Source organism: Misgurnus anguillicaudatus, chromosome 24 (assembly GCF_027580225.2).
Source record: "Misgurnus anguillicaudatus chromosome 24, ASM2758022v2, whole genome shotgun sequence".
Lineage (NCBI taxonomy): Eukaryota > Metazoa > Chordata > Actinopteri > Cypriniformes > Cobitidae > Misgurnus > Misgurnus anguillicaudatus.
In genome coordinates this window covers 43,062,948-43,079,610 of record NC_073360.2, presented here as the reverse complement: position 1 = coordinate 43,079,610, position 16,663 = coordinate 43,062,948, and the positions used below count along the sequence as shown (strand labels likewise).

At 40.7% G+C, this 16,663-nt stretch overlaps 2 protein-coding genes and 1 long non-coding RNA gene across 4 annotated transcripts in view; 2 read left to right on the top strand and 1 right to left on the bottom strand.

The window, feature by feature from the left end:
- The window catches only part of LOC129437071 (uncharacterized), a 121,882-nt gene extending 115,861 nt beyond the window's left edge, over positions 1-6,021 (bottom strand). Inside the window, exons 1-2 of one of the 2 annotated variants that reach the window (XR_012367912.1) lie at positions 5,731-6,021; positions 5,348-5,648 (exon numbers count right to left, since the gene is read on the bottom strand). Coding sequence is in view for 1 of the 2 variants with exons in the window: in XM_055195235.2 (XP_055051210.2) it covers positions 5,348-5,648; positions 5,731-5,742 (313 nt within the window). In the remaining variant the exon portion in view is untranslated. The remainder of the gene's footprint in view (positions 1-5,347; positions 5,649-5,730) is intronic. The other variant, XM_055195235.2, reaches the window with a different exon arrangement.
- Positions 6,022-6,441: 420 nt separating this feature from the next.
- LOC141361760 (uncharacterized) lies at positions 6,442-7,466 on the top strand. The gene is made up of 3 exons (XR_012367940.1): positions 6,442-6,580; positions 6,678-7,062; positions 7,163-7,466. It is a non-coding gene; the product is annotated as an uncharacterized lncRNA (long non-coding RNA).
- Positions 7,467-11,862: 4,396 nt separating this feature from the next.
- Positions 11,863-13,637, top strand: LOC129437078 (uncharacterized). The gene is made up of 2 exons (XM_055195245.2): positions 11,863-12,433; positions 12,937-13,637. Exons 1-2 carry the CDS (start codon positions 11,968-11,970, stop codon positions 13,635-13,637), a joined length of 1,167 nt encoding a protein of 388 aa, XP_055051220.2. The 5' UTR covers positions 11,863-11,967.
- The last annotated feature ends 3,026 nt before the right edge of the window (positions 13,638-16,663 follow it).

Sequence of the window (16,663 nt, the reverse complement as noted above, 5' to 3'; positions counted from 1 at the left end):
GGCCGGGTGTGGAATAAAATAGCTGCTGATTTCGAATAACTGGTCAGGTTTTCTGTCAATCACAGCGGTGTGGACTATCAAACATGAATGTGCATGACTTTGCAACAGGGAACTGTAATGCTAAACACGAGCACCACAAACTTGCACACTACATTAAAACTACACTACAAGATCCGTACAAAGCTATGTAACATATTTTTAGATCAAACATAGAAAAGCAATATGCTATAAATATAAGGAAAAGTAAATGACATCATGAAAATGATAAAAAAATACATGTTACTTTACTGTAGCCTCTATTCTGCATAAAAAATAAATGTATATTTATAATCATCATGGGCGCCACTGCTGGAAAAAATCCTAGAGGAAACACTGCGTCATCTACAGGTAAAGACCCCTTAAAAGTTTGAAAACATTGCAATGTCTCCGGGTGGGCGGGGCTTAGCTGAAGGCAAAAAGAGGTGAGCGGACGCAATGTTGACAAGCGTAAGCTAGCACGTTTTAGGAGGGATTTATTAAATATGGATGCATAAGGGGCTAATCACACCAAAAGCACTTTAAATGCTTGGAAACTAGTCAGCTGTCTTGTCAATCAAATATTAAGGTGAGCGCTCTTTTGCTGTTAACTGTCATATTAGCAGAAACTTTAAAAAGAGGACGCTTGCTCTGACCTTGTTTGAGGATGAGAGGTGCACAAACACGCAGGACACGCAAACACTACAACGTAAGGCCCGCCTCTCCCCTCATTCGATTGGACAATGGAAAGAAGTGAATGACATCAGCGTTCCTTCAAAGGCGCGTGCTGTGGCCAGCGGCAAAAACCGCAAGGCGCTCAGCGCGCATAAACATCGCGCAAACGCTCTCTGCCCATAGAATATCATTTAAAAAGGAGCCTGCAACTGCCATAAATAGTGATCGACCGATTTATCGGCCGGCCGATACATCGGGCCGATTTTAGCAGGTTTTAGGTGTATCGGCATCGGCCGATGCGCGGCTTGCGTTCGCCGATAGTTTTTCCCCGGCATTAATTACAGACAGGCGTCCACAGGCAGCTCTGTGTTGCTTGAGAGCTGCCTGCAGCCCGTGCATTGCCCCTCCCCCCACTAGCAGAGCGGAGCTCTGTAAGCCTGCTCTGGTAAGTTTTAAACTTCAAAGCATCTTTTAACTGTTTGACTGAAATATTGCCATACTTTGAAAGTGTAAACACGTTACTCTATATGTGCGTGCAACCATAGCTAAGTTTGGTGATCCAAATGGAAACCGCGAATGCCTATAAAACTGCTTGCCATTGTATTTAGGGAGCCTCACATAGCTTTTAGGCTAACCGTATGCATACGGCAGCTGTTACGAGCACTGGTCATAGGATTAAACAATGCTGACGTTGTTCCGTGTTTTTGGTATTTGTAGGAGTTTTATTCAGCGACCACCAGTCTGACGTTTGGTGCTCATAATGCCGCAAGCGAACGCAGGTCATGTGATCAACCGAACAGCTGATCATAGCTGGACAGGGTGGGTTTTAATTCTCATCTCCATTAATATATGTAGTAGTAAAAGGCTAAAAATCAATAGTTTGATAGCTGATAGTTTCTCGTCATTGTGGAGAGCGCAGTTCATGGTTGCATACGTCCATGGTTGTTAACGCGGAATTTCGCGGAATTTTTGTCAGCGAAAAAAATTAAGAAATTCGACGCTAAGCACTTAGTTCAGAGCAGTTCCCACATGACTTTTATGTGACCGGAGAAGTGTTATTTTGTAAGTTTTGTCAACATTTCCGTTCATTAAGAGCGCAAAGGTACATGCACTCTCTCATCCATGTCTCTCTCACTGCACCTCTCTCACGTGCACGCGCTCTACTATCTGACCGAAGTCCGAACACAAATCCTCATGTATTTGTTCAGTTTTATGCGTTTCAAGCGAGCTGAGGCAAACTAACTATCCCTCGAATTTATTATAGGACCCTAGGGTGTGTGAGGTACAGAAGTGGGTAATGCATGTTATTCACAATTCTTTTTAAGTTGTTTTTTGATCAGTATTGCTGTTTACATTTTCCTTGTTTTCTTGTGAAAGACATTTTCTCTACAAGAGATTAAGTGCACTAAAACTTAGACCTAAGTATTAAATAGGTTGTAAATAGTTGGTTACTTTCAAGGAAATAGTACAGTGTTCCCCTTGTTATGCTGCCTGGTTGCTGCTCCTGTGTGCAATAGTGTACTTATTTTATTTATGCTTAGTATTTTCAGAAGCACTGAATTTTCTTACTTGTTCTACCTCACCTGTTTCTACTATTTGTTAAATATAGTTCAATAAATGTTCCTTTTTTAAATGAAGAGTTGTAACATTTGGTTTTATCATTGTGTCATTTTTATAATGTAAACTGAATGAGCAAAAGCAGTATTGGCTCCAAATATCGGCTAAAGAAAATCGGCAGCCTGTATCGGTCATCGGCTAAGGCTGATGGAAAAAAATTGGTATCGGCATCGGCACATCCATATCGGTCGATCCCTAGCCATAAATGCTTTTGGTGTGATTGGCCCCTTAGAAGGTTTGGAACTGTCCAAAGTACAATCACTGACTCTGTGGGACGTGACAACTATTTTTGTAACTTTGTGTGCACTGCAAACACGAGCATTATTTATGATCATCTCTGTCCATTCAACCACAATTGTCTTCATTATTTCGGTGAAGGAATGTCTGCCAGGATCCAGTAAAACTTTAGTTTTGAACCAAAAGTGCTGTTCCTTCTATTTTGGCAGCCAAAAACACAACAAGATGGCATTTTAAAGTCAAAACCTTGAACTTTTAGCACGCCTACTATGAGTTCTTCCTTATGTTTTGCCTCCAGCTAGAGCAGTGACGTCACAGTGACGTAGGCGATTAAGGGGTATTTTATACAGCCTGTTTGGTTTTAAACTAAAACATGTCAGATTTTCCACCACAGAATGAGAGCTTATCAATTACGAAAATTAATACTTATTTGTGATAATTATTACTTTATTTCAGTTAGTTTTTCAATAATTGTTGCAGTTTCGTTTAGTTTTCTTCATTTATTAAGCATTTTTAATTTTATTTCAGTTAACGAAAATGTTTTTTAGCTGATTTAGTTTTGTGTCTGATGTTTTAGTCTTAGTTTCAGTTTTCGTTTACGAAAATAACCTTGCTCTGCGCCCAGAAAAAAAGCTCAAAATGTATCACATGACCAAACAGAGCAGACATTTCCATTTACAAAAATACCTGGATTGTAAAAATCTGTTGAGGATTGAGAAAGTTATGATATTTGTAATATTAGAAATCAGAGGAAAAGTTACATATGGATGTCATGGAAGGTGTGTGACCAAAAATGCTGCTTATTCACATGTTTTTGCTTTTCACTTTCTTATTTCGTCAGATTTTGCATGGAATTTTAACAGATGGTAGAATTTTGTTAGTTCTTTCAAATAAAATCATGAACATTAACTGAAGTTAAGAAAGAGATAAAATAATTTGCTAAAATAATGTAGTCTCGGAGGTAAAGAGACAAATAAAACATTTCATTCAATTTAACGAATCTTACCACAGTTTAGCTGCCTAATGCAGCTTTCACATAGGACGCGGTGTGCGCTACGCTATGAAACCCATTCATTTCAATTGCTTGCGCCGCGTGAGGGCGGTTTGTTCTTGCGTCGAGCAAAGCCGCGGTCAAAGTTCAAAATAGTTTAACTTTTGCGCTGCGCTCTGTGACGATTACCTGCGCGCCCAATAGAAACGGGGCATCCAAACAAGCAACATGGACGAAAGCTTATTCTCTGGATTCTCAGAGCTTTAGAACGCAAGTGTATGCTCCTACAGAGACATCGGAAGGAAAGCCGCGTCATGGAAACACGTAGCAATTCAAGTTGGCATGTCAGGTGTGTTTTAAGTCAAGTAGCTTGTTGTAGGTAGGCAGCTTAAAGTTACGTAAAATGAAGACGAGCAACATCAGTCTCTGTATTCCTCCTCGACTATTTAACGCAAATATAAACACTGTAGTAATTTATTGAAAACCCCGCCTACTTTGGTCCGGCCATCAGAGCACAAATCGCTTGGCTGCGCAGAACCCAGCGGCGAGCGCAGCGCACACCGCATCCTATGTGAAAGCCGCATGAGTTAGCTATCTCCGTTTTACAAAAATCAAAAGCTTTTTTAACATCATATTCTCCCCATATAGATGTTAAAATCGATCGAAAACAACTCAAATATATATTTGTTCTTTCATATTTAAGTTACTTATGACAAAAGAGAAAAAAGAAATCAGTAAAATAATGTTTGTTTCTGAGTAGGGCTTTGCCGATACATCGCGTTCCCCATTAAAAAGACCTGCTTAAAAATCGATACTGAATCGCAAGGCTCCGATTCTGTGTTTCATGCACAGCTTGTGCGTGTACTACGGCTCTGTGATCAGTAGGAAGTCCATATCAATCTAAAATCACTGAGAGTTTGAGTCTTTTATAACGTGCATTTAAAAAAACAACACTCGCCAAACACAATAATTCAAAATATTTGCTATTATCATAAAAATAACTGAAACAATCTGAAGAAAAGCAATATAAATATTCCTTTAGACATTTCCTGGAATAGTGTTTGGTATGCTACTTCATCTGTGGCACAAATGGCGTTTCTACACGAGAGCGCCCTCTGGCTTTTGGAAGTGGCGGCATTTCACCGTAATTCATTCAAATTCATTCATTGAGAAAACGCGCATTTGCAAGATTAATCAGCACAGCCCTATTTCTGAGGAAAAATTAACAGTTAAAAGTTTACAAGCGCGTGCCGGAGGAGCGGACTGGAGTAGATAAACGCGTGCTGCAGCAGTGGAGCGCGCACAACTTGGGCACTAAGAAAGAATACAATAGATTTAAAGGTGTTTTCTCTTAATTTCCTAACAAAAATTTTATGGATAGCAGCAGTAGTGAATACACACAAAGCAGTGGGCATTTATTGCACTGCCCTGGGAGCTTTACAAAGTTGCCTTAATAAAAGCCATCCCTAAGGCTATTTAAGTTTATTCGTTATATCTTAAAAAAACACTACAGTGAATGTTCTGTGTTTGCTGAGCTCCTAGTTTTCATCAAAAATATCTAAAAATGTGTTCTGAAGACAATCAGAGCACTTGGGGGTTTAGAATGACACAGGGGTAAGTGATTTATGATAAAATTATCCTTTTGGGGTGAACTAACCCTTTAAGCTTACATGCCTGTTGCTCAATAAGTATTAAAGATATCATAAACTCCTTTAACATTTTTTGTTCTTTTAATTAGTAAGTTTGTGACTGAAACCCCTAAATAGGTCCTATGACAGTTACAAATGTTTGAAAATAATTTAGGAGACATACCTGATGAAATAAAAACATCATCTTCCTCAATGCAATCTTCCTCTTCTGTGAGTTCAGTTTTGATTTCTGGGGGTTCAGTTTTGATTTCTGTGAGTTCAGTTTTGATTTCTGGGGGTTCAGTTTTGATTTCTGAGAGTAAAGTCAGACTGAGATCGGAGTCCTGTGTGTGTCTGGATTTCTCTTCAGAGAGTTTAGAGTCCAGCAGTGTCTGTGGTGTGCGGCTCTGATCTCTGCTCATCCACACTGAATCCAGACTCCCATCATCAGTCACATACACTGAAGATTCACAACAATCCACATCCTGACAACACAACACACACAGTAAGATTAGAAATTATTTGATGTTGTCTGATTCAGGTAAATGATGTTTAAGCTGTACAAACCTCTCGGTTCATTGCTAAATCTCCTCTTTCTTCAGCTGAGAGATTTCTGTGATGAAATCATCAATATATCCAGCACGGACAGATCAGTTCATACTGATTTACAGCACATCTCATCATCAACGTCTCAACACAATACACAGAGACAAGTCTCTGTTTACACTCAATGAAACACGCAAGAGAGAAAAACACTGAGGATACACAAACACATCACACGCGCGCTCTTTCTTTCTTTCTTTAGTGAGTTTATTTGCGGATTAAAGAGCTGCAGCGCCTCCTGCTGTACTGGAGACAGAAGACGCCTTTACAAGTGAGTATGAGGAGGCTGCAGATCTGGAGGCAGATTTACGGCTCTGTTGTTTCTGGTGTGTCAGTAGAGTGTACACGATATAAGATAAACAGTGTAATGATCTTCACCAAATATTAAAATATATGTAGCTATTGACTGTAGATTCAAACACTGCATACAGGAGATGATTGAACTGCAATGGAATTTAGTTAATTGAACAATTAATAACACACATTATGATGCACTTTACCTTCCTTATGAAAATTAACCATGATTTTGTGGTAAAAGTGTAGTAACCATGTTTTTTTATGTAGTGATTACTATAAGCAAAACCAGGGTTTTACTACACTAAGGTTTAACTATGATTTTTAAATTGTATTTTACTAAAAAAAGGTTCATTTTTGTAAGGGCTAAGCTATATTCATTATAGGTTTTCACCTCTGTGCATGTTTGTTTATTTATTTTTGAGGAGAACGGATGAACAGAGACGTGTGTTACCAGACCAGGCTGTTCCACCTCGAGGAGGTCCCCAAAAGCACCCCAATGACCAATCACACGAAGCAGGTAAGTAAAATTAAAACAAATTTTATTTAAATTATTTAAAATGCTGTTAAGCAGGGGGAAGGGGCATTTAAAAGGTCTCTCCTTCTGTCCTCCACAGACTCTTCGGGGGTAAAGGAGCCAAGTGCCGGGCCAGGCACTACTAACAAGGAGGGGGGCCGGGGAGGCGGAGCTCCTTCCTTGTTCCTTGAACCCGTGGCGCCCTCCTTTGCTCCTGGAGGCAGAATAAACAGTAATTAGAGGATGTAGGGGGTTTATAGCGACTACCTGCTCTGTCGTTCTCCAGCTGTCCCACGGCTTGTTCCAACAATTGCCCGTGGGGGAAATCAGGTAAGTATAAGGGGATTTTTTTCCGTGTCGTAACTAACTCCCTCTCTTCTGTTCCTTCTATGCAGGGCGCCGAGACCACTCCTCCCCGTCCGCGGCCAGCTAAAGTCCCAACTCATCCCGGGTATCTACGGCAGTCACATACACACAAGGGACAGGTTAGAGGAAAAACTCACTGTTTGATAGGGCCTCTCTCTGGCACTGAAGAGTTGCGAGGGCAGGCTGCTGGAATGACCACCACTCTACTTTACCTTTCAGGTTACCTCGAGGGCGTCACTCTCCTAGGCTTGTGTACGTACCACGTAGGTGGGGACTTTGCTCGACTCGCAGGACTGGACCTACGGTTTTCTCAGGTAAGGTTAACTTTTACTCACTCTAGGATGGCTCGACGGTCAACAGGACAGTTCAGGTACGTACAGCTTTTTGACTCTGGCTCTGATGCACTCTGTGGTTCAATGGCGTGCAATGATAAGACAGTTCAGGTACCATATAGCTCTTAGCTCTGACTCCACGGTTCAATGGGCGTGCTGCTCTGCATTAACAAGACAGTCCAAGTACATATAGCTCTTTGCTTGGGCTCTGATGTGGCTCTGCGGTTCAATGGTGTGCAGCTCTGTAATGACAAGACAGCTTAGGTACATATAGCTCTTAGCTCTGGCTCTGCGGTGCGAAGGGCATGCTGCTCTGTATCAACAAGACAGTTCAGGTAAATGTAGCCCTTAGCTCTGGCTCTGTAGTTCAATGGCGTGCAGCTCTGTGTCGACAAGAAAGTTCAGGTACGTATGCTTTTTGGGTTCTAATTCGATGAGCTCTTCAGGTAAGTATGATTCCTAGCTTTACTCTTCCTCCCTCACTCTTTACACATCACAAGCGAGTATTACAGCATAGGTGGCAAAAGGTTGTACATCACCTGAACTTGATCCTCGGCAAGAAGCAGGTGGGACTGTGAGATGGTGTCCGTAGCAGACCCGTCAACTCCGCTTCCTCCTCAAGATCAGCATGATACCTATACTGGTGGGACAGACGGCTAGGCTCTCTCTCCACAGAGGGTTGCACACAATAGTTAGTAGGTGTCTCCACAATTTCTCTATTTCCCTTAATTTCCACTATGATCTTTTCCACAGCATGCAGATCCAGGACACGCAGGCGGGGTAAATAAGCAGGTAAGTCTACGATGATAATCACGCCACAGCAGCTCCACGGTGCACCGCACAGCAACTGGTTTGACCTAGGGACGGTATGAGCGACAGGAGACACGGCACAGCACTGCAAATACTTCAGGTGCACACACGTCAATAATGCACACTCACCCACGGCACTCCACACTTCTGTTAGGTAAGGAATAATTGACGACGGGCCATTGAATTATAAGAAAATAATGCACACCAAGGTGGTAATGCGGCACGACGCGAAGCGTTACACCGCAGGTGTGCATTATTTTCAAATAATTCAAAGGAGCGGAGTCAATTATTCCTCTTATACCACGGTTACCACAAACATTGCTCTGGTGCCTATTTTTAAGACATTTGACAAGTTAGGTGTGCGATTTACAGAAAAATAATCAACACCCATAGAACATTTCTCAGCTAATCAGAATGCAGCATTCAACAGACCCGTGGTATAATGACAAATAAGGCCCATACCTCCACACTGGGTCAATATACTTTACTGGAGGGAAAGGTGTTTGAATTCGCTGCCACAGGTCCCCGCACAGCGCTCCAGATGTCCTACAATCCACTGGCTCACCCACCGGCTTCGTTCTCCAAGGTAGGGCCACTACACAACAACACACTCCTCACAAATAGTGACTGTCTGTTCCTCCAACGCTTTCAAGGTAGATAAATAGGCCACTGGTACTCACAGTCTGTTGACGGTGATTTCTCCCCTTCTGTGTTGTTCTCCTTCCTTCAGCGATCTCCCAAGAAGTCACTAAACTGTGCAAACTCTCCGCCAGAGATCGTGCTTCGCTGTGGCCTTCGATGCAGATGTATACACACAAGTGAGAATGTACCGCTTCAATTAAATTTATTTCTTTCCAAACCTGTTTCCATAACTTGTTTCTCTGTCCTCTTTTCTCCAACAGATCTCTCTTCACCACATCAACACCGCTTGCCACAACGCCCGCTTCAACATCCACCAACAATGGAACAAAACAATGAACAACATCTTGTGTTTCACTTGCTCTATTTATACTTCCTCTTCTCTTGTATCCTCCAATCAGCATTCGCCACGCCAACAGTCACACCTGTCACTGGTTTCCGCTGATTCCGTTGCCCGGGGTTACCCAGAAGTGCCGGTGTTCGGGTAAATCGGTCCGGGTGGAACTATTTTTCCAAACTTTGGTTCCGCCCCGATAGTCACTTGTGACACGTGCATTGTTTAACATGTTTAACATCACATGAAGCAGATGAATGAATGATCACGCTATGACAGACAGCTGAGGCGATAAAACACTCAAACTTTGTGCTGAACAGGCAAGTATGAACAAATCAAATTACAAAATAGCGATTGAGTGCTCTTCCATAACACTTTGGTTAACCTGATCTGATGATCTGACAATCTGACACACACGCACGCACGCGCGCGCACACAAACACACACACACGCAGTAAAGTTTTCAAATCACAGTTTTTGCAACGAAGTTGATCAAGCCAAAGAAAAAAAAGAATTATCTGAGCATCATGTCTACAAAGGCAGCTGAAATGTGCTCTATCACACATACTTTGAAACAGCAAACAAAGAAAATAATAAATATCATGATGACTTACATACTATAGCATCCAGCTAATGTTGGCCAACTTTGTTTGCCATAACTCCTGGAAAAGCACACAGTGTAAACTCGACCATGATCATTTTCTGCTGCTCAATCTGGTCCAAGCTCCTTAATCCTTTATTTATTCTTCAGCTGAATGTCTTGTAAAGGGTGATTTTGTAAGCATAAGATTATATTTTCTTTCATCTCAAGGTATTTCAGTTGCTTTCACTGATCAGTACTGTATCTAGCAGTTCCATGGCAATCTGCAACGCGGTTATGAGACTCTGAGAACAATCCAATCACATGAGGTCAAAGACATACAAAACAACATTGATTCGCTTACAACATAATTGTGAGGGTTTTGGGGCGCACAGTTCTGCACCCCAAGGCAGATCCGAAACCAGCCAATTAGAGCTCAGCCTCAGGTCACATGTTTTTACCCTTTTTACTGACCTACATAGACACTTATTAGGGGTGCGCCCCAGACACACAAACATGACACACACACAAAGTACTCAGTTTTTATTTTTTTAAAACATGACTAACAGTGAAATACAACTAAACAATTTTATTTTGTATTCATTTGCACTATATATTGACCAGCCGCCACTGATTCTGTCTTTCTTTCATCTTTGCCTGAATCTCTCTCCTTCTGCACATCTAGTTGCTAAATGTGCTTTGGTTACTACAATACAATCATTCATGCAAGTATTGTCTTATAAGTATCTGATTTTGCAGATCATTCGTTTAATCTATGCGTATTCATATTGTGATCTGTGACAATATGTTGCCCTGCGAACATCTCTCCCTTGGCAAAATCAGTTTGAGCGTGATAGCACGGGGTGTTATATATAGTAATCGACAAGCTATAGCTTATTAACTTTTATGTTGTTGTTGTTCAGTGATAGAAGGAAGTTCAACTTCTGGGTGGTCGGTGTATTTGTCCTGCAATTTCCTCCATTGTGATTAGACAGCTGGATAAATACACATTATTAACAATGGTTTTACAAAGTATTGCAAAGTAATTTAAAAAAAGTCCTAGCCAAATGGGGGCTTGTCTAACCCCATTGCTGTCATGTGAGTAGCTAAAAATAGTATAGTTAGCATTAAGAGTTTCTTCTTCTTTTGACCATCAGGCTCGTTCCAACAGCCTCAGTGTCAGCAACTCATTTGTCACAATCCTTTGCAATCTTTGACAGTTGGTTGAACCGGCTCATTCAGTTATTTTTTAGTCTGGCATGCTATTTCGACTGTGCTTCATGTGTCATCAACCCGAAACTACAACCCGATTCAGTTTGATTTGTGTACAGGAGTAGGGCTTTTTGTACACCCAGCTGCTTTTGATATTTATTTTATAGTTTTAATTGTTGTGAGCTGTATTAGTTTGTACAAATTCTGTACATATGCCATACTAAAAAATAAATAAATTAAAAACATGCAGCTATTGTAAGGTCCCTGCACATGTGCTGTCAGCAGAAACGCTTCATCATCTGAGGGGGAAAAGACATTCCAAGGGAAATGAAAGTGGCTGCTAAACCAGCTCGACCGGTTAATTCCTGAGAACCGACTCAAAAGAACGATTCGTTCAAAAACGAAACATCACTAATTGTAATGACAGCGAGTGTTCAGGTGAGACGATATGCTTTTCCTTTCCTCATTCATAGTTTCTCTAAAAAACAAAAGTTTTATTTTTTTTGTTTTGTGTTATATGCGATTCTTCAAAGAAGGAACATCTGTGTTAATTTGTGTTGTGTTGATATAATGTTGTGTAGTTGTGTTGATGCAGTTGTTTCTTCAACACTCAGGATTCATTCATTTACTCAGTTATAATGTGTTTATTCACTTTGAGTTTATTTTGTGTCTGAATGTTATTTTCATTTTGTATCAGTTGTGGAGATCAGATTGATCAGATTCATCTCTGCAGCTCCATCATGGCTCAAACACAAACATCAGCAGATGAAGATTTTTCTACAGGATGCAGGTACTTTATATGAACACTTTAAGGGGGTTTTCACACCTGCCTTGTTTAGTTCGATTGAATCGTACCAGAGTTCGATTGCTCAGTTGGTGCAGTTAGTTTGGGCAGGTGAGAATGCAGCAATTGAACTCTGGTGCGCACCAAAAGCGGACCAAACAAACGGACCGAGACCAGCTTGCAGAGGTGGTCTCGGTACGCTTTCAAACGAACTCTGGAGCGGTTCATTTGTGGTGAGAACACGATCCGAGACCGAACAGACCTAACTGCAAAAATTATTGCGCATTTTGAACTAAACCAGCTGCCGTACTCAGCGGCGCTGTGCATTATGGGATGAGGAAGTGCTTGTTGACAGTTTACATTAGCAGTATTAGCACAACAATGGCAGGTCGCGGACAGACTTGGAGTTGCGAGGAGGTGCGAAACCTCATAGAAATTTGGTCTGATGAACATATTAGATCACAACTTTCAAAAACTCATAAGAACAGCGTGGTTTTCTCTTTATTTAGCAAACAGCTCAGGGATAGGGAATTTCATTGTTCTGTGGAGCAGTGCCGGGTTAAGGCGAAAAAACTCCGCCAGCAGTACATCCAAGTGCGAGATGCACTTAATAAAACAGGCAGCTCGGGTAACGAGAAAGACAAGTTCCCCTGGTATGATGATCTGGACAAAATACTTGGGACAAAACCGGACGTTGATCCAGTGGATGTTGTTGAGTCCCATGAATATTCAACTTCGTCCTCTTCCAATGATGCTAACACAGGTGACCGGGCTACCGCATCTGACACAGATATTGACGGTGAGTTTACCACTTTTCGAAAGTTATGGTTTAACTAGTTATCTATTGTAATATGCATTCGCTATGCCAAAATGACATCAATTTACTTCACATTAAAGTAATCATGTTATATTGTACGTTTCTCAAACAGAAGGCTGCATCCTCTGTATGTCGCATTTGTAGGCTGTGTACGTCATCAAGACTTTCTTATTTCAGAATATTAACAATTATAAAGGTGACTATTATTCTTAGTTAATCGTAAATTGTTGTTTGTTGCTCAGTTAACTTAAATAAACCAGGTTTGATGACGAAACAGCCTGCATATGCGACCTCCAGATAGATGTAGCCTTCCTTTTGAGGAACGGTTAGACACACACACACACACACACACACACACAGACACACACACAGACACACACACAGACACACACAGACACACAGTTTGCACTGTGCATTGAAATATATATTTTCATCCGCATTAAAATGATATGACTAAAGCTGAGAAATTGTGTATTTCCAAACAGTGGGAGATTCAAGCAATGTATCATCCCATACTGATATCTCAATCACTGCTGCTGCTGATGAAGGAGTGTCTGATGATCCAAGCACAGAGAGCAATGTCAATGAAGAAAGCATCAGAGGAGGGAGACTGCCCATTCCTGGAGCCAAAGCTCGAAAAAGAAAGAAAAAGCCTTGTAAAGCTGATGATGAAGTCCAGTCATATATGATGGACAACAAAAGGATGCTGACAGATTTGCAAAGAGCTGAAGAAAGCCAAGTGGCTCAAGAGGCTGCCTGTTTTGAGAGAATACTTAAGGCACAACAGGAAGCCGAGGAGAGAAGATTCCAGGTAATGCAGGCACAGCAACAGGCCAGTAACCAAATGTTTCTCCAACTAATGGGCACTCTTGCAAGTGCATTAAATCCTGGTCAGCCTCATCTTCATGCTTCAACAATGCCTGGTCAGCCTCAACCTCATCCTGCAGCAATGCCTAGTCAGCCTCAATCTCATTCCTTACAATTACCAGCCTGGACCACGACAATCCCACCAACATCAATCCCTAGTGCTTGGTCCTTGTCCCAGCAGTTTCAGCCAACCCAGCCTACTGCCCTGCTGCCAGTGAATCATCCACATCAGCATCGGCAATCAGAATCTCCATCCACCCAAGATGAGCATCCTAGCACTTCTTCAATTATACATAGTGCACACTACTACAACTTGTAGCTGTTGTTTTTTTTTAATATAGGAAAGGATTTGCCTATAATGTTCAGTTAATGTTTTTTTTTTCATTTTAATTGCTAGGTAATGGTCATGGTTTCCGTTCAGTGTTCTGAATAAGCAAAACATACTACTTTCTGCGTTAACATTTCTCAGAAATATGCTACCTCATTTTGTTTCAACTTGTGGGATACACAAGGATAATATAGTAAAAAATATATTTTTTTGAAACTACACATTGCATGTAATGTTTGGCATATTTCTTAATGTTTTCAGCCAACAGTTATGGCAAAGTTACATTCATCTGAAGTTAAACAGGCAGTTTTAGAGTTAAGAATGTTATTTATTTTATTATTATTATTATTTTTTTGATTGTGTATGTTTACAAGTGTAAAAGCTAATCCAGTGCCTATTGTTAGCAGTCAGTTAAACCTCAAGGAGACCCTAAAAGGCACCACTTATTCACTGAAATAATAACATAGTACCTTTGCTTACTGTGTTTGTGTATTGCCTTTTACATGGTAAATGGAGGTTAAAATCAATCACAAGCAATATGTTACCCAAAAATGTTTTATTGTAATTTCTTATTATCTATACGACACAGCACTTTATCACAATTATTCATACTACATGGAGAAAATAATGTTTGTTAAAATGTGTCAACTGTACATTTGTTACAAATTAAACAGAAAATAAAACTATTTACATCAAAAAAATTCTTTTAATCCATTTTAAATCAGACAATATAAGGTGGTTCCAATACTAGCACTTTTCTTTAAAAAAAGACAGATCATTAAGGGGGATTACACATTTCTACTATTCTTTATTATTGTGAATACTGAAAACAAAACTATTTACAGGCTTTGGTTATTCACATTGTAGCAAAGTAGCCACACAGTGCATCTTTAATGTCATGTTGCTGCTGTGCAGGCCCCTGTTCATCAGGTACAGGTCCCTCTTCCTCTGCAACTGTTTCTCCCTCCAGAAATTCCTCCTTCTGTACCTCACAGAAATTATGCAGCACGCAGCAAGCGGACACAATGCGGCTTATAAAAGTTATGTGTGCATCATTTTCTTTAAGAAGGCAATGCCAGCGTCCTTTCAGGCACCCAAAGGCACGTTCAACTGTCATATGGGCTTGGCTTAATCTGTAGTTAAAGTTAAGCTGCTCTTGTGTTACTGCTCCTCCTTCTGGGTAAGCTTTCATGAGCCAAGTTAGTAGAGGGTAAGCCGAATCACCCAAAAGGAAAAGAGGAACATCAACCCCCTCAAACGTTTCAGTCCAATGAGGTAAAAGAGTGCCTGCACTGCCACGCTCATAACGTGAAGAGAGGGAGAAAACACGGGCATCATGTATCTTGCCTGGTCGCCCAACATTAATGTCCCAAAATCTCATTCTATGGTCCACCACACCTTGCAGAATGATAGAATAGTCTCCCTTCCGGTTGTAATAACAAGAGGAGTTGTCAGGTGGAGCTTTGATCTTGATATAGGTTCCATCTATTGCACCTGCCACCTGAGGGAATCTCCATTTGTCTCGAAAACCCTGTATTATCTGCCTGAACTCAGCTGCGGAGGGATGCTTGATGTACAGAGGCTTCATTACAACATTTATGGCAGTCACAACCTCTTGGGTGATAGTGCAACAAGTTGATAACCCAACACCAAACAGTTGTGAGATAGACCTATACTCCAGGTTTGTGGCTAACCTCCAAATACAAATCGCAACACGAGTCTCTACTGGCACAGCCTCTCTGTATTTCGTGTTCTGTCGGGTCAGCCAGGGCCGGAGAGTGTCACACAGTAGTCTGAAACTGCCTCTTCGCATTCTGAAGTTTTTCAGCCAATCATCATCTGTCCAGGTTGCATTGATGTGGTGCCACCAACTATCATTACGTGCACGTGTCCAAATGCTCCTGGGTTTAAAAAAGATGAAATTTGTGACATTAGATAAACATCTGTCATTATGATAATTTTTAAGAAAAGATATCTTAATTTTCATTATTATCATCATATGTAAACTGTTATATTGTTAGATTAATTAGGTCGATCTCATTTTGGTATTAATATTTTACACTTTTAATAAGTTTGTCACTCTCAATAAAAGTACTAAATGCATTGGCATAGTGAACAGATAACAAACAGATGGCAAGCAAGCAATAGCATAATATGGGGTTGATAACACAGTGAGAATGCTAATAATGAGACCTTGGAGGCTTTACAGAAGCTTACAGAAAACAATTTAAAGAAAGACAACACATAACATTACCTCATCGGTCGTTGGCAATATTTGCGGAAGATGAGCATGTCACAGTTTCGCAAAAGTAATGCTCGCCGCCTCCTGAACTGTCTTGCGATGCGTCTAATTATATTTTCAAGCTGCAGACGCGCTTCATTCTGAAAATGAAGAGTTTGCATAGAGTGCTGTATACAAGCGATGTAGTAGATTACAACCACGAACATAATTACAGCGCACAGTCATCTCTCCATGGTGTCTGCTGTATTTTCCATAGGTATTTTCCTCTTTTTGTTTACTTCCGGAGTTTCGTGGAATTTCCCGCACGTTTATTCTGACCAATCGAGAAGCAGTTTAGGAAATACGTTTAAATACATGTGGCCAATGAGTGATGTGGATGTTATCACATGACTGCATTTTGGTTCGTTTCAACTGGTGCGGAACATAATGATCAGTATGGTGTGAAAAGGAACCAAAACTGCTAAAAAAGCTACAATGTATCATTTTTTGCTTTTGGTCCGGACCAAACGAACCGAATTATATATGTGAAAACACCCTAAGTGGCCCAAAAGAGGTGCCGGTACTCTATTATTTTTGCTGACTCGACTCCTCCTATACTGAAGGGGTTTTATATACAGCAGTCAACAGATGACCTTGTAAAAAATAATAAATGCTTTTATAAGTTTGTGGATTTGCTTGAGCTAGAAATAGCTACTGAGCATAAATAAAATTTGCAAAAGGATTTTGAAAAAATACCCTTAGAAAGAGCTACTGTAGAAATATCTATTGAACATAA